Here is a 22,632-nt window from a genome sequence, read left to right on the forward strand (position 1 = left end):
CTAATGATATCATTCTTATTACTAAAATCTTGTATATAGTCCCTTATCATCCCCTCCAAGAGTTTACATACTATTGATGTTAGACTAACTGGTCTGTAATTCCCAGGGATGTTTTTTGGGCCCTTTTTAAATATTGGTGCTACATTGGCTTTTCTCCAATCATCTGGTACCATTCCAGTCAATAGACTGTCAAAAAAATTAGGAACAACGGTCTGGCAATCACCTGACTGAGTTCCCTAAGTACCCTCGGATGCAAGCCATCTGGTCCCGGTGATTTATTAATGTTAAGTTTCTCAAGTCTAATTTTAATTCCGTCCTCTGTTAACCATGTAGGTGCTTCCTGTGTTGTGTCATGAGGATAAACACTGCAGTTTTGGTTACTGAAGCCCCCTGATTCACTCGTGAAGACTGAGGAGAATAAATTCAATACCTTTGCCATCTCCCCATCCTTTGTAACCAGATGTCCTTCCTCATTCTTTATGGGGCCAATATGGTCTGTCCTCCCTTTTTTACTGTTTACATACTTAAAGAATTTCTTGGGGTTTTTTTTGCTCTCCTCCGCTATGTGTCTTTCATGTTCTATCTTAGCCATCCTAATTGCACCCTTACATTTTTTATTGCATTCTTTATAAATTCTGAATGCTGTGGATGATCCCTCAACCTTGTATTTTTTGAAGGCCTTCTCCTTTGCTTTTATATGCATTTTTACATTGGAGTTAAGCCATCCAGGATGTTTGTTCGCTCTTTTAAATTTATTACCCAATGGGATACATTGGCTAATGCCCTTATTTAATATGCTCTTAAAGCAAACCCATCTCTCCTCCGTATTCTTTGTTCCTAATATTTTATCCCAATTTATGCCTTTTAGCAAGGTTTGTAGTTTAGGGAAGTTGGCTCTTTTGAAATTCAGTGTCTTTGTGTTCCCTTCATGTCTCCTATTTGTGTGATTTATACTGAAACTATTTGACCTGTGATCGCTGTTACCTAAATTGCCCCGTATTTCCACATCTGTTATCAGGTCTGTATTGTTGGTAATCAGTAGATCTAGTAATGTTTTATTTCTTGTTGGTGCGTCTACCATCTGACCCATAAAATTGTCCTGCAAGACACTAAGGAACTGGCGAGCCTTAAATGAATGCGCGGTTCCCTCCGCCCAGTCTATGTCTGGATAATTAAAATCCCCCATTATGATAACACTTCCCATCCTTGCTGCTACTCCAAATTGTGATAGGAGATCCGTCTCCACTTCCTCCCTCAGGTTAGGGGGCCTATAGCATACTCCCAGTATTATTTTCCCCTTAGCTTCATCCCTTTGGAGCTCTACCCATAAAGATTCCACCTCCTCCCTAGCCCCCTCAGTGATGTCATCTCTCATATTCACTTGTACATTATTCTTGATATATAGGCATACCCCTCCCCCCTTTTTACCCTCTCTGTCCTTGCGGTATAGGGTATACCCTTGAATGTTTGCCAGCCAATCATGAGAGCTGTTGAACCAGGTCTCTGAAATTCCCACAAAATCCAAATCCTCCTTGTACAACAGTATCTCTAGTTCACCCATCTTGTCCGCCAGGATCCTGGCATTGGTGAACATGCCACATAGTTTAGACCGGTCGCATATTGTCCTCGTATTGGGTGTTTCAAGATTGCAACTTGGACTTGCTACTATACTCACCTTGTGTTTTTGTGCTTTGGTTAACCTACCACTAATGCCCCCAATACTACCCTCTGGAATATCTTCCGCGCTGGCTATCACTGTCTCTGGACCCTCCCCCCATCGCCTAGTTTAAAAACCCCTCTAACTTTTTGGCCATCTTCATTCCCAGCAGATCTGCACCCTCCTCATTTAGGTGCAGTCCGTCCCTTCTATAGTACCGGTTACCGACTGAGAAGTCGGCCCAGTCCTCCAGGAACCCAAACCCCTCCTTACTACACCAGCTCTTCAGCCACTTATTTACTTCCCTAATCTCCCTCTGCCTCTCTGGTGTGGCTCGATGTACCGGTAGTATTCCTGAGAACACTACCTTGGAGGTCCTTTTCCTCAATTTAGCTCCTAAGTCCCTAAAATCGTTCTTTAGGACACTTCATCTGCCTCTGACTTTGTCATTGGTGCCAACGTGCACCTCCCAGTAATCTGTCCACAAGATCCGTGATGTGCCGAACCCGAGCGCCCGGTAGACAACATACTGTTCAGCGCTTCAGGTCTTGGTTACAGATTGCCCTCTCTGTCCTTCTAAGAATTGAGTCCCCTACCACCAGAATCTGTCTTTCCTTTCCCTTTGCTGCCCCCCCACTCTCACTGGAGGAGTTCTTCCCCTGGCAGCTAGGAGAGACCCTCGTCTCCAGCAGTGCTGGTCCCTGACTGGTTACACCAATGTCACTCAATGGAGCGTACTTATTGGGATGCTCCAGTCCTGGATCGGCCTCCCTGGCACTTCCCCCTCTACCCCTCCTGACTGTCACCCATCTACTCTTTGCTAGTGCCTGCACCTCTTTGTCTCCACCCGCCTCTGTGCTGGCCCCTGCCGGCACCTGCCGTGTACGTTCCTGGCTCACCTTTAGTATGGAGGGACTTCTCAGTGCTGACAGTTGCTTCCCCAGATTCAGAACCTGGGCTTCCAGGGAAACAATGTGCTTACATTTTGCACAGCAGTATTCGCCCTCGATCGGATGATCAAGGAACGCATACATGCGGCAAGATGTACAAAGAGTCGCCTCTCCACACCCGCCGGGCATCGTACCTATTAAATTTGGTGAGGATTTGGGGATTTTATCCTGTCCAAATTACCTAACAACTAGCTTCCTGGCACTAATACTCAAGACAATACACAGGTACACGACAAGACAATACACAGGTACACAATACACAAGTACTAACGATCCACACACACTACTCAGACAACACTCAGATACTCACACTACACAGGTACTATGACCCCTGTTATAACCTCCTGTTTTAAACTCTTGTTTTTAACTCCCACTTAATCCAGCTCCACTTACACCAAGCTCCACAGCTTCAAACTGAGCACGCTCAGACTGAGTCCTACAACAAGTTAAATAGGCACCTGTGAGCAATTAACCACACCCCTTAATTGATAGACTGATGAAACAAGAAAAAAAAAAAAGCTATTTAAAAAGTGACAGCAAAAGGCAAATTAAAAACTAAAAGGAAAAGTCCCCAAAATGCAACCCAGCAAACACCAACAGACAGCAAACACACACCAACAGACAGCAACACACACCAACAGATAGCAACACACACCAACAGACAGCAACACACACCAACAGACAGCAAGACTTGTATACTCTAACACTTGTTTTTAACTCCCACTTAATCCAGCTCCACTTACACCAAGCTCCACAGCTTCAAACTGAGCACGCTCAGACTGAGTCCTACAACAAGTTAAATAGGCACCTGTGAGCAATTAACCACACCCCTTAATTGATAGACTGATGAAACAAGAAAAAAAAAAAAAAAAAAAAAGCTATTTAAAAAGTGACAGCAAAAGGCAAATTAAAAACTAAAAGGAAAAGTCCCCAAAATGCAACCCAGCAAACACCAACAGACAGCAAACACACACCAACAGACAGCAACACACACCAACAGATAGCAACACACACCAACAGACAGCAACACACACCAACAGACAGCAAGACTTGTATACTCTAACACTTGTTTTTAACTCCCACTTAATCCAGCTCCACTTACACCAAGCTCCACAGCTTCAAACTGAGCACGCTCAGACTGAGTCCTACAACAAGTTAAATAGGCACCTGTGAGCAATTAACCACACCCCTTAATTGATAGACTGATGAAACAAGAAAAAAAAAAAAAAAAAAAAAAGCTATTTAAAAAGTGACAGCAAAAGGCAAATTAAAAACTAAAAGGAAAAGTCCCCAAAATGCAACCCAGCAAACACCAACAGACAGCAAACACACACCAACAGACAGCAACACACACCAACAGACAGCAACACACACCAACAGACAGCAACACACACCAACAGACAGCAAGACTTGTATACTCTAACACTTGTTTTTAACTCCCACTTAATCCAGCTCCACTTACACCAAGCTCCACAGCTTCAAACTGAGCACGCTCAGACTGAGTCCTACAACAAGTTAAATAGGCACCTGTGAGCAATTAACCACACCCCTTAATTGATAGACTGATGAAACAAGAAAAAAAAAAAAAAGCTATTTAAAAAGTGACAGCAAAAGGCAAATTAAAAACTAAAAGGAAAAGTCCCCAAAATGCAACCCAGCAAACACCAACAGACAGCAAACACACACCAACAGACAGCAACACACACCAACAGACAGCAACACACACCAACAGACAGCAACACACACCAACAGACAGCAAAACACACCAACGGACAGCAACACACACCAACAGACAGCAAGACTTGTATACTCTAACACTTGTTTTTAACTCCCACTTAATCCAGCTCCACTTACACCAAGCTCCACAGCTTCAAACTGAGCACACTCAGACTGAGTCCTACAACAAGTTAAATAGGCACCTGTGAGCAATTAACCACACCCCTTAATTGATAGACTGATGAAACAAGAAAAAAAAAAAACTATTTAAAAAGTGACAGCAAAAGGCAAATTAAAAACTAAAAGGAAAAGTCCCCAAAATGCAACCCAGCAAACACCAACAGACAGCAAACACACACCAACAGACAGCAACACACACCAACAGACAGCAACACTCACCAACAGACAGCAACACACACCAACAGATAGCAAGACTTGTATACTCTAACACTTGTTTTTAACTCCCACTTAATCCAGCTCCACTTACACCAAGCTCCACAGCTTCAAACTGAGCATATATTGGGTTGCAAATGGCCTTTGTGCATTAAAAACATATAAACTGTAATACGAATTAGTAAAATGGCACTCACAATCATACAGTAGTGAATGAGCTTTTCATAAGCCTCCATGGCCACTGGTAGGACTGTATAAAGCAGTAAGCCTATCCCGGATCTTAATTTTGATGGCAAAGCATCAGAACCACTGGGTGCCGAAAGGCAGTGGCATCCTCACAGCACAAAGTGAGCCTTCACCTCCAGATTGCAGAGTTGCTATAGCAATTTATTTAGGAGGTCTCTGCCCATTTCTTAAGCCAGGGTGTTACAATATACTTGTCAGTTTGATATAGTGGCCAGATGCAAATGGGTGGTCCCACATTAACATAGGACAAGGTTTAAATATGTAACAGTTGCATATAGGCTAGTATAACATAAGATTGCAAAAAAAATGGTAATTTAAGGAGAAAAAATCTACTAGGGTAACATAATACAGTGCGCTAAAGGCTCGTACACACTATAAGAAAATCGGGCAAACATTTTCGTCCGAGGAACGATCTAAACTTTCGACACCTCATTCCGACCTTCCGAATGAAAATTTCCAAAGGGACACATTCCAAAATTTCTCGTACAGGAACTAAACAAATGATTTTAATTTAATGAGTACCGTTTTTGTACGAGAAAAATTCAAAATCAAAGACTGCACATGCTCAGAAACAAACAAAAAAAAGCCTTTGTCGTATGAGAATCTTCATACATTAATGTCATTCAGAAATTGTATAGGGGACATCTCAAGTCAGAAATTCACCCATGAAAATTGCGCTTTCCTTTGTCTCCTACCAGCTTCCTCTAAATATATTGGGAACATTTTTTGTAAATAAAAGATATTTTTTAAATAATTACTTTTTGCTTCTGGTCAAATGTTCTTTAGGCTATTTTCCCTTACCCTTATGGGTCTACCAGTTTAAAATTTGTCTGAAGTTTGTGGATATGCTTTATTTGTGCTGGCATTTTGCATAGTCTGTGCATGGCATCACTTTGACTTAAGTTGAATTTCCTTGATTAGGGATCACATGGAGCTCCCTGTTCAGTCGGAATCCTTTTTAGGGTGTTTATCTGAACACCGGACTTTCAATCAGCAGGATCCAAGCTTTATACAGTATATACAGTAGTAGTAGTTTGTTTGTTTTTCCTCCTGCTGATTCTTGCTTTTTGATCTGCCAATTATATATGACGGCTTCCTTTTTCCACTGTCATTGGTTATTAAAGAAGGTACATAACTCGCCCCTCTTACTTACTGGCAGGGACCTTTTAGGATCCAGTATTACTTGTAAGGAGAAACCACCCGCAAAAAATTTAGAAAAACATGCAGCCCGGCTTGCCAGGAGAGGGGGGCGATGAATGTGTGCCCCCCCCCCCCGAATCAATACAGGGTATCTGTTGCAGTAGATTGTATACATTGTACAGATGTGCCACTTCACAGGTAGGGTCAGGGCGTCCTGCAAACAAAATAAAAAATATAAATGTTTTTGCTTCTCTATCTGTTTTACAACCCTTTGCTTTATAGCCAACAAAATAGCCATTATTGGTTTTCAACATTTGGCTCCTATTGCCTTTAATGGGGCTCGGAAAGAGCACCTATACTTCAGTAATGTATGCAGACGTTCTTTCAACCAAACTCAGAAACATTTGTCTTCTCTCTATTCTTGAGAAATACAAGCACATAGCTTTCCATTGTATTAACAATATTTTTGTAATTACTGCACATCTCTTTCCCTTTTGTAGGCCTGAAGACTTCTGCGTCAAAAAATGTACTGTTTAACTATTAAAACTGTTTCTATTGCATTAAACTTTTTTAACCTTTTGTGTGTTTGCTTCAAATGCTAGCATAAAGTAAAAGTAGTGATAAAAATGATCATCATTTTGTGTGGAAAGATGTCCCTTTTCTGTCTTCAAAAAGTTTAAAGGCGTGTATGCAGAACAGATGGCCTACACTGACTGATGTCAAGGCCAAAAGCTCATCTTCTCTTCCACATGGCTTTATGCATTCATTATGTTCTGATTTTCTTATAATGTAACTTTTGGCAAAACATAAATGTAACTTGATAAGCACATAGTTTGAAGATGTGATGATTCCCTTCTGGGGAACATTTATGGACTATTATGGCATCTTTACATATACTGATTTATGAGCTTTTTCATCTTTGGAATTAACAGGCTTTTTATATTTGTTAGGAATTTGTGTCTGCCTCTCTGGAAAAGAATTCTTTGTGTTTATTTATGGATTCTCGAGTTCCGCCAGGACAAAGTCAACGATGTCAGTATTACCATGATCATCCTTCCCTGAAATTTGGATTCTTCTTTCCTGCAAGTAATTACACAACTCTTTAGTTTCATCAGTGCTCCCTTATCACATTATTGTATATAGTACTTAACACGCTTAAGTCTGGCTATTGAAATAAACTAGTCTTCACAGCACACAATAGTATGTGAGTCATAATAACACTGAATTAAATGAGGGTTGAAGTACTGGAGAAATGTGAACTTGCAACTCCTGGTATGGAGAAAATGGAGCAAGTATTACCAAGTGGAGGAGACAACTTCAACTGTATTTTTTTTCTATTTAAGAGTTCATTCAGATGGAATCTGACACACCCTCCGGCATGCTGAGCCACTGTTTTCGGCATCCACCATGGAGCTTCATGCAGGCAGCCTATAGAAGTCCATGCAGATGTACGAACATAGCTACATGTCAAAAAATGGATCTAAATACAGACAGTGTGCATTCAGATCCATGCACCCACTCCTGCATGCACATAAAATTTTTACATGCGGTTGTCTCCAGGCAGCTGATGCATCTGCATCCATTTCTATAGTCTGCCTACATGCAGCTATAAAAAAAAAAAAAAAAACAGCTCAGCACACAAGATGGGTGCCAGGTGCCTGTATGAATGAGTCCTTACGGATGACCTGAACTGTGAAAGCTGTGCCTAGAAAAGGCAGGCAGATGTTAGTGGACCCCTCACTGGAGTTACCCATAGGCTGTGTGCAGCTGATCTTTTTTCAGTTGCTGACTTTTATATGCCATGTTTCACACTGTATCTCTGTGAGGATGTGGCCATCTTTGTAGAGGAGCAAGGCTTTGACTTGACTGGAGAACTATTGAATGGCATTTAAGAAAGATCAGGAGAGGTAAAGAAAGTAAAGATCTATATAATTAATTAAACAAAATTTCTTTTCAGCAAGAAGAACAGCACAGTACAGACATGCCAGAAACCATGAAATCAGATCGAGACAGAAGTACACTTAAATCATACTTGTTTAATAATAAAAGTAAAAAGAACAAACATAGTCAATACATAGCCAGAGTTCAGTAACCGGAATGGATAGTCAGCCAAGCCAGAAGTCAGGGATCAAAGTAGTGGAACAGCAAGCAGGATCTGGAGCCAGAAGGGATGTCAGCATAGCCAGTCTTTAAACAGGAATGCAGGAGATGTTTCTTGTGATGTTGACCAAGGCGAAGGCAGAGACCCTCTGAACTGGACGGTTTAAGTAGGCACGATTGACGAGCAGGATATGAACAACAGCTTAGTAACTGTGGAGAAAGATGGGAGCTGACAACTAGCTGACAGCTGAGCAGCCAGCTCAGAGAAGGAAGGGCTGAGCCCAGCTCTGACAAGACATCACTAAATCTCCTTCAAAATCTGATTAGAATAGCAGTAGTGGGCAGTAAAGGCCTTGCCTAACAGCATATAGTGTAATATTACCTTTGTTAGACAGAAAAGTCTCTTCCGTGCCCCCTCTGATCATGTGCTAAGTTTGTTAGTAATAGCCCTACTTTCCCACCATTGGGATTGGTCCCTCACAGAAAAACTCTGCCTATGCTCCATCTTCCTGACCAATGAGAATGACCAATAAAGGCACTTACTGGATATGAAAAGTAGGGAAGTATCTCCAGAGGTCAGGACTTATCCCCAAAGTTGGGGACACGGAGCCCTTTATATTAAACTGAAATCAAAATCACAGGGGGCTTTTAAAGCCAATAAAAGCAATAGCAGGCAGCTTGTATTGCTTGCACTTGCCTGACAAATTGACGTTATTCTTGTAACCATTGATGTATTTTAGGCCTCAGAAAAACATCCGAATCAACATCTTATTCAGGGCTTACTACTAGCAACATTGGTCCAATGTATCCTGCTTTTAAAGGTAAGTATAATAATTTTGTGACATAATTATTGTATTTATCAATATACCGTAGCATTTACATACTCCATATTTCTACAATTAATGATATCAGTTCCTACTTCCAAATGTCACCACTTCATATTCAACACTTTACTGTCCTTTTTTGTATGTTGTCTGTTGACTATACCTATCTTATCAAGGATGTAGTTCTCCAGAAGGTATGCCCAAGGGCAAAGTCTTGTTATAAGTAGCACTACAAAGTTAAATAATGAGAAGAGTAGATTACAGTAATTGATTAACACTCCCATTTTAATCAATCAAAGGCTCATCACGAAATATTGTCCTTTTTGTATTGATAATTACCAGTCCCTACCACCACCCATTTTATATGCTACTCAGAAAAATAAAAGTGGAGGTAGCCAAATAGATTAAGGGAAAAGTATAGCATATTTCAGTGAATGAATAACATTGCAGTGTTAAAGAATAATTCCAGGCATGGCTATAATATACATAGTTACATTGTTCCAGCGATGAGATGGTCAGCAACTGTGGACATGCTGCAGGAGACTGTCAGAGACTGTAAATTTGCTATAGAAGTTGTTGTAGACTGGGGACATGCTTCAGGATACAGTTATACAGACTGGAGACATAATACACGAGGCTGCTGGAAATCACCATAGTGCTTTCTATAAGCTAAACAAAAATGCCTGAAGCTGTAAAACGCTTGAAATACACTTCTGAAACGCTTTAAAATAAAGCTTGTAAATAAAGCTGCAAAAAAGCTAAAAAAACCCCACCCGAAATAGCCAGTAATCAATACGCTCAGGTGTCAATGGAAACCAAAAAACCTTAAGCCTTTAGAACCACTTTAAGGGATGCAGGGTCACTAGGAACTCTGAGTCATATGGGTTATACTGCCACTTACAGGAGAATTGGACACTGGCAACAAATAATTGTAAGCAATTTTTTAAAATTGCCCGAATTCAGAAAATTTTCGCCATTCAAATCTTTTTCAATATAAATGTGGCCGAATGTTTCACATCTAAGAATTGCAATATGTTTACATTTGATATTTGTTTCCAAATTCGAATTGAATTTGATTCAAATTTCATTATTTTGGGCAAATTTCAACGTGTTATTTCGGAGGATTCATTTAGATACGTTACTATTGTAATAAATTTACTACAGCGCTGTCACTTTAAGAGCATTAATATTAATCTTTGACTGCTTGCAGTTCATCAAATACCAAAAACCTTAGGCAATTTTTCATACTATTAATCTCTATCCACAGCACTGTCCTTCTCATGCTACCAGTAACACGGCATTTATACCATACATGTCCTTATCAAATATACTATTCTGCAGTAAACATGATAAAATAAATTTAAAATTTATTAGTGAAATTTAAAAAAATGGTAAGTCCCAATATATTTCAAAAAGTGCTTCTTGCAAAGTGACCTGTATTTAAAGTGCTGCAAAAAAAATTTCTATAGGTGCCCCAAACATAGAAAAGTGCTTCAGTACAACTAGTCCTGCTTCTCAGCGCTGCATGCAGTAGTCAGTGCCCTGAAGACGCCTGATTTGCTGGAGAAATGCGTTGGAAGGGAATACTCGGTGATGTAATTTCTGGTCAGTGGAACGCACGCCGCTGCGGCATTTCCTAGTTTTACTGCACTTTTTAAACATTGTGCAAGTGAGAGTAATAGAATAGTTTTATGGTTTATTTTTAATAAAAGAAAGTTATTACACTATGTGGGCTCCCCTTCTATTCCTCTACATGATGGCTGTGGCATGAGGAGCTGATACAGAGAGCTTGGAGGAGATTATTGGTGGTGAAGGAGAGGTGGTGCAGATCATCCTTGCAAAGACCCGGGAGGGGAATATCCACAGGCCTTGGAAACTTTGATATTGAAAGGTACAAAGTCAAAAGTATCTGGTGAGTAACACTGGGCACTGAGTACTGCATGCAGTGCTGAGAAGCAGGACCAGTTGCACTGAAGCACTGTTCTATGTCTGGAGCACCTTAAGAAGTTTTTTATTACAAGTCCCTTTGCAAGAAGCCCTTTTTGAAATATATTGGGACTTACCATTTTTCCCTCCCCGTCTTTCAGGACAGCCATAGTGAGAGAGACCTTGGCTCCTCCTCTTCCTTGGAAACACTGCGCCAGCCCCCATAAATTTTCACCTCCCCCTGCCAGCCTCAGTTATTTGTGTTTCCCCCGGTGGGGAGACACTGCGCAAGGAACCTGGCCTAACACAGTCAGGGAGACTGGGGGCTGTATTTTTGTTTAAAGTCCCTGTTTTGGAGACAGGGGTTCTCCCAGGGCGGTGGCATGGTACTCACTGGCTACATGATTGCCTCCCCAGCTTTGCTGAGTGCAGGTGGAAGACCGGGGGTCCGCTATCACAGCCACAGGGCTGTTTGCTGGGAAGCTTCACTGTCCCCCTCCTGTACAGCGTACAGGCCGCTGAATGGAACCAGGCAGGGCGGGCGGCGGGTGACATCATTTCCGGCGAGGGGCGGAAGTTTTTCCTTTGAACTGTGACTTCTGATTCCGGGTTCGCAGGGCTGATAGGGGGCTGGGAAGAGGCTGGAGACGAGTCGGAGCACAGCACAGGCGGTGTGAACACTCCACAGGCAGCACCACCAGCATGTCGGAAGCAAATGCTCAGACAGTGCTCAGCGATGCCAGCTCCAGTCATCCGAAGGTAAGGGCACCCTGGGGAAGGGTCCCCTCAGCTTAGGATTTCCTCTCCCACTATGGTTCCTGTAGTGGGGGGAAGGAACCCCTCTGGGTGGTCAGAGGGGGGAGTTCAAGTCCCTTATTCTTTAAAAGGCCTAGGTACTCCCCGTAGTTGTTTTCTCTGTGTGGTGTCTTATGGGGATACTGATTTGTGCTTGTTTTTTGTATGTATTTCAAAAAGCTACTGCGAAAAAAAACACGCGTAGCTCTAAGAGAAAATGCGCCTCCTGTAGGGGACACCCTGGGGGAGGCTTGAAAGAAAGTTTTATGCAAGGATTGTATTGATGCTCTGGTCAGTGAAAGGGCATCAGAGCAGGAGACAGGGTTAGCAGCATTGGTAAAAGAGTTGTCCTCAACCTTTCAGTCTTTTAAAACCATGTTTGAGGGCTTACAATTTCCAGCTAATCCCTCATCTGCAACACAGAGTACAACTCCACCCTCGGCACAGGGCTCTGCATCTTCCCTACCTATAACCTCTGCTTCGGCAGAGGAGACTGCGGGGGCTTCCAGAGAGGAGGCTAGGGAGGAACCAGACAGTGCTACCTCCAGTTCTCAGGATGAATCGGAGGGAGAAAACCGGGCCGGGAAGTCCAGGAAATCCTCAAGATACAAGCTGTCCCTTAATGAGGTAGAGGACCTTTTGGGGGCAGTCTATACCACCCTGGGTATTCAGGTGGACAAGAAACCCCTATCTCTCCACGAGCAGATGTACAAGGGCTTGGGAGAACAAAAAAGGAAAGTTTTCCCAGTCCACGAGGTCCTGGTAGAGATGGTCAAAAAGGAATGGCAGGATCCTGAGCGGAAACCCTTCTTTTCCAGGTCCCTGAAGAGAAGGTTTTCGTTCTCAGATGACCCTGCGTCAATCTAGAACAAAAGCCCCAGATTGGAAGCAGCATTCTCGCAAGTTTCCAGAAAAACAGATCTGGCCTTCGAGGATTTAGGGGCTCTGACAGATACCATGGACAAGAGAATTGATTCCCTTCTAAAAAAGACCTGGGAGTCAACTATGGGTAATCTGAAACCAGAGATGGCAGTCACAGTGGTGGCTCGTAACCTCGAACATTGGCTTACACAGATTCAAGCCCACATCGAGGCAAGTACGGCAAAAGAGACTATTTTGTCATCCTTTCCGATTATTTTGCAAGGGGCTGCATATATAGCGGATGCTTCTACTGAGTCAGATCACATGTCTGCCAGGACAGCTGCACTAGCCAACACAGCCAGAAGGGCTCTCTGGCTCAAAACATGGCCAGGCGACAATGCCTCTAAGATTAAATTATGCGGCATTCCGCTGACTGGGGACCTTCTGTTCGGCCCAGGTCTGGAAACGGTATCAGACCGCACGGCCGACAAGAAAAATGCGTTCCCTGTAAAAAGGAAACTCCCAACTCAGACCAAAAGAGGGTTTCGTCCACAAAAAAGAAAACCTTCAAGCCTGAAGGGGAAAAGAAGACCTGGGGCCAAAGGGGGAAGGGCAGAGGAGGAGCGATTTTTCGCCCTCCTGAGCAACCCCGTAAAAACCAATGACCCACTGGTCACCATGAGAGGAAGACTGGGGGCCTTCCTTCCACAGTGGGAAATAATTTCCCCCAACCAGTTTATCCTGGGGATAATAAGGAGGGGGTACTCCCTAGAGTTTACAGAGCCCCCTCCATGGCGAAGCCTAGTCACGCTTCTCCCCAGATGTGCGGCAAAGGCAGAAGACCTTTTGGGGACATTAAGGGAACTAGAGCAACAGAATGCAGTTTGCAGGGTTCCAAAAGGGGAGGAAGGGGGGGCTTCTATTCACACGTTTTTGTGGTGAGAAAGCCCTAAACCTGAACCCCTAAACTGATCAATTGCCTACAAAAGGTTCCGGATGGAATCTACATACACAGTCAGGGCGTTACTACCCTGGAACTGTTACATGGTGTCTTTGGATCTCAAAGACGCCTACCTCCACGTCCCCATTGCGGAAACTTTCAAAAGTTCCTGCGCCTAGCTCTGAAGATAGGGGAGGAAACCATTCATCTGCAGTTTCAGGCACTTCCATTCGGCCTATCCTCGTCACCCCGAGTATTTACAAAGGTCATGGCAGAGGCCATGGCTTTTCTGCGACTCAGGGGAGTATCAATTATTGCATACTTGGACGATTTACTCATCTTCGCAATTTCTCCAGATCAGCTAAACATGGGATCTGGAACTAACAAAACAAACCCTGACAGGGCTAGGATGGCTGCTAAATCTGGAAAAATCAAGTCTAATTCCAGCTCAGCAGATCTCTTATCTGGGGTACCTGCTGGACTCAAGACAGCTGAGAGTTTTTCTCCCAGCAGAAAAGATACTAAAGTTGGACAGAGCGGTAGCTTCCCCCCAAAGCAACCAACAGATATCAATAAGGACAGCAATGTCAACCCTGGGCTTATTGACCTCTGCCATCCCGGCGATCCAATGGGCAGGCCTACACTTCCATCCCCTGCAGACTTTTATTGTAAAGGTGTGGGATCACAGCCAGGATTCTTTAGACACCCTGCTTTCTGTTCCTCCTCAGGTCAAAAGATCCCTCTGGTGGTGGAGGAAGCAGGTAAATCTGTCGTAGGGGCACCTGTGGATCACTACAGTGTCCAGAGTGATTACCACGGATGCAAGCAACAGAGACTGGGGAGCACACTTTGGGTCTCGGCCGGCACAGGGGACGTGGGAAAAAGAGGAACTCGAGAGGTCATCCAACTGGAAAGAACTAAAAGCAGTTGGATTGGCTCTCAAAGCCTTCAGAGAGGAACTCCTGGGCCAACATATCCAGGTACGATCAGACAACTCCTTGGTCATTGCTTATATAAACAAGCAAGGCGGCACGAGGAGCGGAGTCTTGCTGAGTCTAGCAACAGAGATTCTGAGCTGGGTAGAGGCCAACGCACTTTCCCTTTCAGCAGTGTTTCTGAAGGGGGAAGAGAATGTAGTGGCCGACTTCCTCAGCCGAAAGCAGCTGAGAGAAGGCGACTGGGTCCTCAATCAGAAGGTGTTCGACCTTCTAGCCAGGAGATGGGGCCCCACAGAGGTGGACCTATTTGCTTCAAGGAGCAATGCAAAAACCCCATGCTTCTTCTCACTAAACAGATGGGAAAACACTCTAGGAGTAGATGCCCTGACACAAAGCTGGCACTTCAAAACCTGCTACGCCTTCCTACCTCTGGCTTTACTTCCGGCGGTACTAGGAAAATTTCAGTTAGAAAACACCTCTCTAATCTTTGTGGCTCCACACTGGCCCAAGAGGGCCTGGTTTTCGATCCTAAGGCAACTAGCAGTGGAACCCCCCTGGCTCCTTCCGCTTCGAAAGGATCTCCTATCACTGTCCCCAGGTACACCGCTGGAACTTAGCGGCCTGGCTTCTGAAGAACACATACTAAAAACCCAGTGTTTTCCTGATCAACTAATAGCCACCCTTCTCAATAGTAAGAAGGAGGAGACGCGCCAAATCTACCAAACGGTTGGGGGGGGTTTAGAGCATGGTGTTCAGAAAACTCCTTTAAGGTGCAGAGCCCTATAGCGGTCTTGGAGTTTTTGCAAAGCGGGGCAGACAAGGGGCTAGCCACCAGTACCCTTAAGAGCCAAGTATCAGCGCTTAGCACATATTTGGAGAAATCCCTGGCCACCAACCCCTGGGTGGTCAGATTGTTCAAAGCGCTAGCAAGACAGAGGCCAGTGCAAGGTCCATCCTTCCCTAAGTGGGACCTTTCCCTGGTCTTACAGACCCTAACGGAACCTCCTTTTGAGCCTTTAGAAGATTGTACTATAAAGGACTTAACCTTCAAAACCGTTTTTTTGATGGCAGTGACCACTGCTAGGAGGGTCAGCGAAATAGAGGCTCTTTTTGTTAGACTCCCCTTTTGTGTTATTTTTTCATATCGTGTCGTTTTTAAGACTGATCATGCTTTTTTACCGAAGGTGGCTTCAAAATATCATAGAAGCCAGGAGGTAATTCTACCCACTTTTTGCCATAATCCCTCAAGTGAAAGGGAATTTAGGTTCCATACTTTACACATAAGGAGACGTATCCTACGGTATTTAGAGCTGATGAAGAGTTTTAGAAAGACAGACTCTGTTTATTTTGTTTGGTGGTACAAGAAAGGGGCAGAAGGCGTCTAGATGCACCATTGCCAGATGGCTCAGGGTGGCCATCAGGCAGGCCTACAGACTGGCAGGTAAAGAGGCTCCCATGGGAATTAAAGCACACTCTACTAGGGCTATGGCAGCTTCACAGGCAGAAAGAGCTGGAGCAAAGCCAGAGCAGATCTGCAAGGCTGCAGTATGGTCCAGTTATACCACCTTTTTGAAACATTACAGAGTGGATCTGGTATCAGCAAATGAGCAGGCCTTTGGGCGAAAGGTTCTGCAAGCCGTTGTCCCGCCCTAAAGTGGTAAGTGCTCGCCTATCTTCTCACTGTGGCTGTCCTGAAAGACGGGGAGGGAAAATTAGAGTCACGCTTACCGGTAACGTCTTTTCCAGTAGTCTTTCAGGACAGCCCTAGTTACCCACCCAAATTTTTTGGGGGGTCTTGAGGAAGACCTAAACACAGGCACAATAGTAATATGTGATGGTATGTTATTAACGTGTTCTTGTGTCTCCCCAGCAGACTGGAGTTGCTCTAGAAAAAACTGAAGCTGGCAGGGGGAGGTGAAAATTTATGGGGGCTGGCGGAGTGTTTCCAAGGAAGAGGAGGAGCCAAGGTGTCTCTCATTGTACAAAACAGATTACAGCGCACACATTCAAGCATTACATTTATCCTGCAGGGCTAGCTAAAAACACCTGAACATATTAAAAAAAATACGGGGGTTTGGTCACACTATATGGTCATATAGTGCTAAGCCCACTTACTGCGTCAAAGTACCCTGATTAGTGGGTCCTACCCTAGTAGTAGAATGAAAAATCCTGCGTCTCAACCATGGGAGCCAAACTCCTCTACGTGGGAGAACTGAAGGGATTCCTCCTATGCACTGGTGGCCACTAATATGAGGTAATGAGGAGGGGGAGGGGTGCTCCACCCAAAAAACCTGGTCAGGGTCTACAACAATATACAAAAAATATTTGGGGGGCACACCCTAAAATGCGTTTAAATTCAAGATGGTGCTGCTATAAGACCAACAAACAGTACAAAACAGATTACAGCACACACATTCAAGAATGACATTTATCCTGCAAGGCTAGTTAAAAACACCTGAACATATTAAAAAAAATACAGGGGTTTGGTCACATTATATGGCCATATAGTGCTAAGCCCACTTACTGCGTCAAAGTACCCCAATTAGTGGGTCCTACCCTAGTAATAGAATGAAAGATCCTGCATCTCAACCATGGGAGCAAACGCCTCTATGTGGGAGAACTGAAGGGATTCCTCCTATGCACTGGTGGCCACTAATATGAGGTAATGAGGAGGGGGAGGGGAAGGGGTGCTCTCTCATTGTGGCTGTCCTGAAAGACTACTGGAAAAGACGTTACCGATAAGCGTAACTCTAATTTTTTTTTATTTCTTGTTTTATTATGTTTATATTAATGCTGTGTTACTAGTAGCATGAGAAGGACAGCGCTGTGGATAAAGATTAATGTTACTATTGTGATTCAGAATTCAGATACATCCAAATTTCTGAATACCGAAAAATTTGTCAGAATTTCAATTCTGAACTAAATGGATTGCACATGTCAAATGAGAAATGACTAAAACATCTTCAGTGCTTTATTGGTGCCCATGTATTCCAGTTATAGCGACACCTGCTCCCTCTCACCTGATGGGAGATTTACTGAGTCTCTTGGGACAGACTAGAACACAAAATTATGTATCAGTGACTTCTTTATAAGCTAAATAGTTCATATTTGGCAATTTTTTTTTTTTTTAAGCTTGGGAAAGGATTGCTTTTTTAGTAGTGGAAAGAATATTAACCCGCAGTAGCCCATAGCAACCATATTTGAAGAATCCAAGCAGCTGAAAGATACATGGTCAGTTTAGATCATTGAACTTCATTGCCTTTTGCCCTTGTTTACTGTATGATTCTGCCTTATCTTACAGTACATAGTAATGTTATAACTGTTAGGCTTCTACAGTATTTGAAAAAGATAAACCTATTTTCCTTGATCTTATTATTTTCTTTCATTTCAGTCATTTGGGATTATTTCCACAATGTCATATTACTTAAATACGCTTCAGAGAAAAATGGTGTTAATGTTATCAGTGGTCCTATATTTGATTATGATTTTGATGGTCAGTACGACGGTTTTGAACAAATTCAGCAGTAAGTAATAACATGCTTTAAAATCTGATGATCATATTCTAATTGTAAAAGTTATTCTAATACACAGGTACTGTTTCAAACCATGTATTTAAATTAAATATTTTAATTACATTATTATGCTACTTTTTTGAAAGCACGCTTGCTTTAATGAGCACATGAACTCAACATCTGTGCAAGATTTGCGCAGTGCTACAAAAAGCCACCTAAAACAGGAGCAAGTCAAACGTTGTATTCTATTGTATTGCTTTTAATTAAATTGAAGTGGCTTTGAACTGCTTTTTTCACATATGAGTTGCTTCAGGCTGCTTTTGTGTTTTTGCATTTACAATAACGTGTACAGCATGAGGAAGAAAAGCAATTCAGGAGCTGACACACGCCCATGTACACAAACCATTATTATTTTATTATTATTCTAATAAGTGAATGTAGTCCAGAGGTATGAGTTTACCTTTTTTTTAACCCCTTCATATATCCCATTAAGGGCTCATGACATTTTATTTGTGTTTTAGCTGCTTTTTTTACCTACACAAGTCAATGCAAAAGCAATAGCTCAAATCAGCTTACATCAACTCAAAGCCAAAGCAAAACACCTTAGAAGCTCCTGAAAGCATTCTACATCTGACTTGCTTCTGAGTTTGAAGTCTGTGTACCTGAACGCAAAGACTAAAGTTGGTTACTTTTTAGGACTTGCTACCATTGGTCTGGTCCACAGTTCTACACTCTGTTTTGCTCCCATCTTCTATCTTTCTCTAAAGACTGTTAGCAATACTTTACTACAGGATTTGTGGGATTATATGGATCTTGGTCAGTAAGGAAAACTGGCATTATTTCTTATACTGGAGGATTTACAAAGAAAAACATAAACAGCATATGCCAAATGGAGCTTCAAATCTAGTAGGCTTCAGTACTGTATGTTGCAACAAAAGCCCTTGTGACCTAGTGCTACCTGGCATTTAGCTGCCAACAACACAATTTAGCACAACTTGAGCAGTAAACTTTTTTCACACACATATTTTACAGCATGGGAAAAAGTCCATCACTTGGCTGAGAGGTTTTTACATAGGCAGATTAGTTTACCTATGAGTGGGAGGACAAATGCCTGCCCTTCATTGCACTGAGCCCTTCTGCCATTACTTATGCACCATCATAACATTTGCAAATAGTGTAAGTGTGTCATACTACACTAAAAAAAAAAAGGAATTTTCAGTCATGTTGGGCATAGATTTTTCATCTGTTTCAAAAATATGACCATGATCACTTTAATCAATCATGCAAAGCTTCTGTTTTCCCCTGTATACACTGCCGATTACGTCATCGGTGTTTGTGCTCTGAAGGAACGGCCACCCGTGCCCTTTCTTCAGGGTCCTGTGCCATGACCGGTGGCTTCCGTGCTGGAGCCCACGAACCCGGAAGAAACACCGGGGAAGACGTCAGTGGTGTGCGGGCACCGTTGGAGGGCTTCGTTCTAAGGTTAAGTATTTCATAATGAGCTAGTAAGCGATGCATACTAGCTCATTATGCCTTTTTGTCTTGCATGTTTTTTTTTTTTCTTGGGGGTTTACAACCTCTTTAACAGGCTCACGATAAAGATACTAAGGGGTCTATTTAAAAATAATCATTTGCAAATAATTTCCTGTGAGGTGTCTAATGTTTACATTTCCTATGATCATTCGCTCCATCTTGTGGCTATAATGCAGTATTTTCTTGATTGTGGTATTTGCGGAAAATGCTGTATTGTGGCCACTAGCTGAAGATAATGATAGGAAATTCACATATTAAAAACATTACATGGATTATTTGATGGCTGTGAGAATGCTGAGGCATTCCCACAAAAAGTTTTATTTTTCTGAATAGACCCCTTAGTGTTTTTCTCTTACACAAGCTACTAATTAAAACAACTATGCCTCTACAGTATGCTCTAGCTGTAAAGATATATACAGTAAGTACATCTTAGAAACCAAGTGTAAATACTATCAATGGATTTTGAAGACTTAAGCTGTTCATCGCAGCCATAGAGCAGAGTAGTGAATAGGTATAGACAGGTAATGTGCACAAACTGTCGTAGAGAAGAGCATTTTTATATGGATTAAAGTGGAATTGTACTTTGCTCATACTGGGCAGAGCAACAGGTTGACTTTGTTATATGTAGCATAAGAAACATATACTTACCTTCCACTTACTTTTTGGCTTTTTGAATCCCACACTGACTCACCCAAAGATTCCAATATAAGTTTCATCCTGCCGCGCAAAGATGAAAATTAAACAGAGGCTGTAGACAATCGTCCTACTTCCACATGAAAGTGTTAAAGCCTTGCAGTGATCTACTCAAACACATACTGCATTATAGGGAGACAAAGGGAGTGTCACACATTTCTGCATACTTGGAATTACTTGGTAACTTCTGAGTAAGCTGGTGTGAACAGTTTCAGGGGAGAGAGCTGAATATAAATTATTATACTCCATACAGTAACATGAAACTTTTATTTTGCCCAGTATGAGGGAAAGTACAGGTTCAAGTAAAAGCATATTTTTTCACAAAGTAAAAGGCTACATTTACTGTGGAACATACATATTGCTGTTTTTTTTTTTTTTTTTGCTTAACCAAGACTTTTTTTTCTAATGTGCTTTCTTGCAGAAGGTCAAATGATACAGATGCTTACATTCCAACTCACTACTATATTATTCTAACCAGCTGTAAAAATTCTTCTGAATCTCTGCTGCTGTGTACGGGACCTCTTGACATGATATCTTATGTTGTGCCTCATAGGACAGAAAACAGTGAAAGTTGTGCTGTAAGTTGCTTTCTTTCCTTGTCTGAAATAGAAGCTATTCATGTAAAACAAGGCAATAGCTCACCCTAGTGGTTAGACACGTGTTAAGAGGTAATTATAGCTGTATTACTGCACTTGCAACAACACATGTGAGTACCATTTGAGATACTTTTTCTATTTGCACTAACAGTTACATTTTCAGGACAAGTTTTCAGGGCCTTCCCCCTTTTTCTAGAGTCCAAGCATACTGTATACTGATATACAAAGATGCTTGCACGGTTTTTAGGGAGAAATCTACAAGAGAACAATCTCTGAGAAGAATTAGGTAATAGAATTAGAAATGTTAGACAGATAAGGAGTTTAAAAAGGACTAAATAAGAGTGATGGTGAGAGAGTCACAGAAATGAGAGAGGACATAAAACTGTTCAGGATTGATTAAAATAACTGAGGTCCACATTTAACCTATTAGCTCTCCTGTCTAACAGAATTATCATACACAGTTCGAAAGGTTTTGCTTTCCTGTGTTTTGTTTTGTTTTTTTATTCCTTTTGAGAACCAAAATATTAAAGAATGTTTTGGTTGTGAGAAATTATGTCTCACAGGGGTGCCGTAATCATCTTCCTTGTGTTCTTTTATAATATGTCCATGAAGATCTTTTCTTTTAATGGCTGTCCCGTTTCACCAATGTAACATCCCTGGTTGTACTTGGTACATTGAATGAAGTAAAACACATTAACGAATGTGCAACTGTATGATTTTGTAATACTGAAGGTTCCTATTGTGTGGGTGATTGATGTGGCTACATGACTTGCAGCAATTTTGTTGCAAGGTTTCATTCTCTTGTTTGTTTCAGTAATCAGAGCGAAGTTTCCTACTGATTCATTTGTATCTGAGAATGGTTGGTTGCCTAAATTCCAGCATTGTTTTTTTTTTTTTTTTTTGGAATATTTCTTTCAGTGTTTCTATCTCTGTTATGATAGGTTGCAACTCTTTGATTATCTTTGTTATCCCTTCTAGTGGTGGATTGTATGTGGTTACAAGAGCTACATGGCTTCTTGGTTTCTCTTTGTGTTGTAGGAGTTTTTATTTGAGTGTTCAAGACAGCGTTTATTGTCCCTGCAAACAGATTAAAATGTAAACATCCAATACCCTAGTGTAGCTTCTTCTCCACCGCTGCACATCATTGGTCACAAGTCATACCAAAGAAGCAGCATATAAAATGCTGTATCCCTTCCCTTTTTATCCAGTGTGATTAGGCTGTTCCTGTCATGTTCACCCACTAAATGATATTGTGCACCTAGAACAGTCATGTTACTTTTTGAGCAAATCCATAACTGTTGTTGAAGTGCAAAAAAAGGTAGTCCTGAATAAAATTTGCTTAGCTCTGCCTGTCCTGTAGTGTTTACATCCTCTGGATGTTTGATCTTTTACCTACTCAGACGTCACAAAAAGAGATTTGTTTTTTTCACTTTGGCAATTACCGTATTTATCGGCGTATAACACGCACCGGCGTATAACACGCACCCCAATTTAGGAGGGAATTTTAAGGAAAAAAAAACTTTTAGGAGGGAAGTTGAAGGGAAAAAAACTTACATTTAAATGCCCATCATTGCAGCCTTCTCAGTGCAGCCTTGCCCCAGTGCAGCCATGTCAGTGCAGCCTTGTCAGTGCAGCCTTCCCCAGTGCAGCCTTGTCAGTGCAGCCATGTCAGTGCAGCCATGTCAGTGCAGCCATGTCAGTGCAGCCTTCCCCAGTGCAGCCTTGTCAGTGCAGCCTTCCCCAGTGCAGCCTTGCCCCAGTGCAGCCTTCAATCCCCTGTCCCTGCTTCCTGGGCTTCAAAATCGCCAACCG

At 42.2% G+C, this 22,632-nt stretch overlaps 1 protein-coding gene across 1 annotated transcript in view; it reads left to right on the forward strand.

Moving 5' to 3' along the window:
• ENPP1 (ectonucleotide pyrophosphatase/phosphodiesterase 1) overlaps positions 1–22,632 on the forward strand; it is a 141,341-nt gene that overhangs the window by 114,241 nt on the left and 4,468 nt on the right. The window contains exons 21-24 of the mRNA XM_073627290.1: positions 7,053–7,188; positions 8,943–9,023; positions 17,878–18,010; positions 20,646–20,802. Coding sequence (XP_073483391.1) covers positions 7,053–7,188; positions 8,943–9,023; positions 17,878–18,010; positions 20,646–20,802 — 507 coding nt within the window. The remainder of the gene's footprint in view (positions 1–7,052; positions 7,189–8,942; positions 9,024–17,877; positions 18,011–20,645; positions 20,803–22,632) is intronic.

The sequence above is a fragment of the Aquarana catesbeiana genome, linkage group LG04 (assembly GCF_042186555.1).
Source record: "Aquarana catesbeiana isolate 2022-GZ linkage group LG04, ASM4218655v1, whole genome shotgun sequence".
In the NCBI taxonomy this organism is placed as follows: Eukaryota; Metazoa; Chordata; class Amphibia; order Anura; family Ranidae; genus Aquarana; species Aquarana catesbeiana.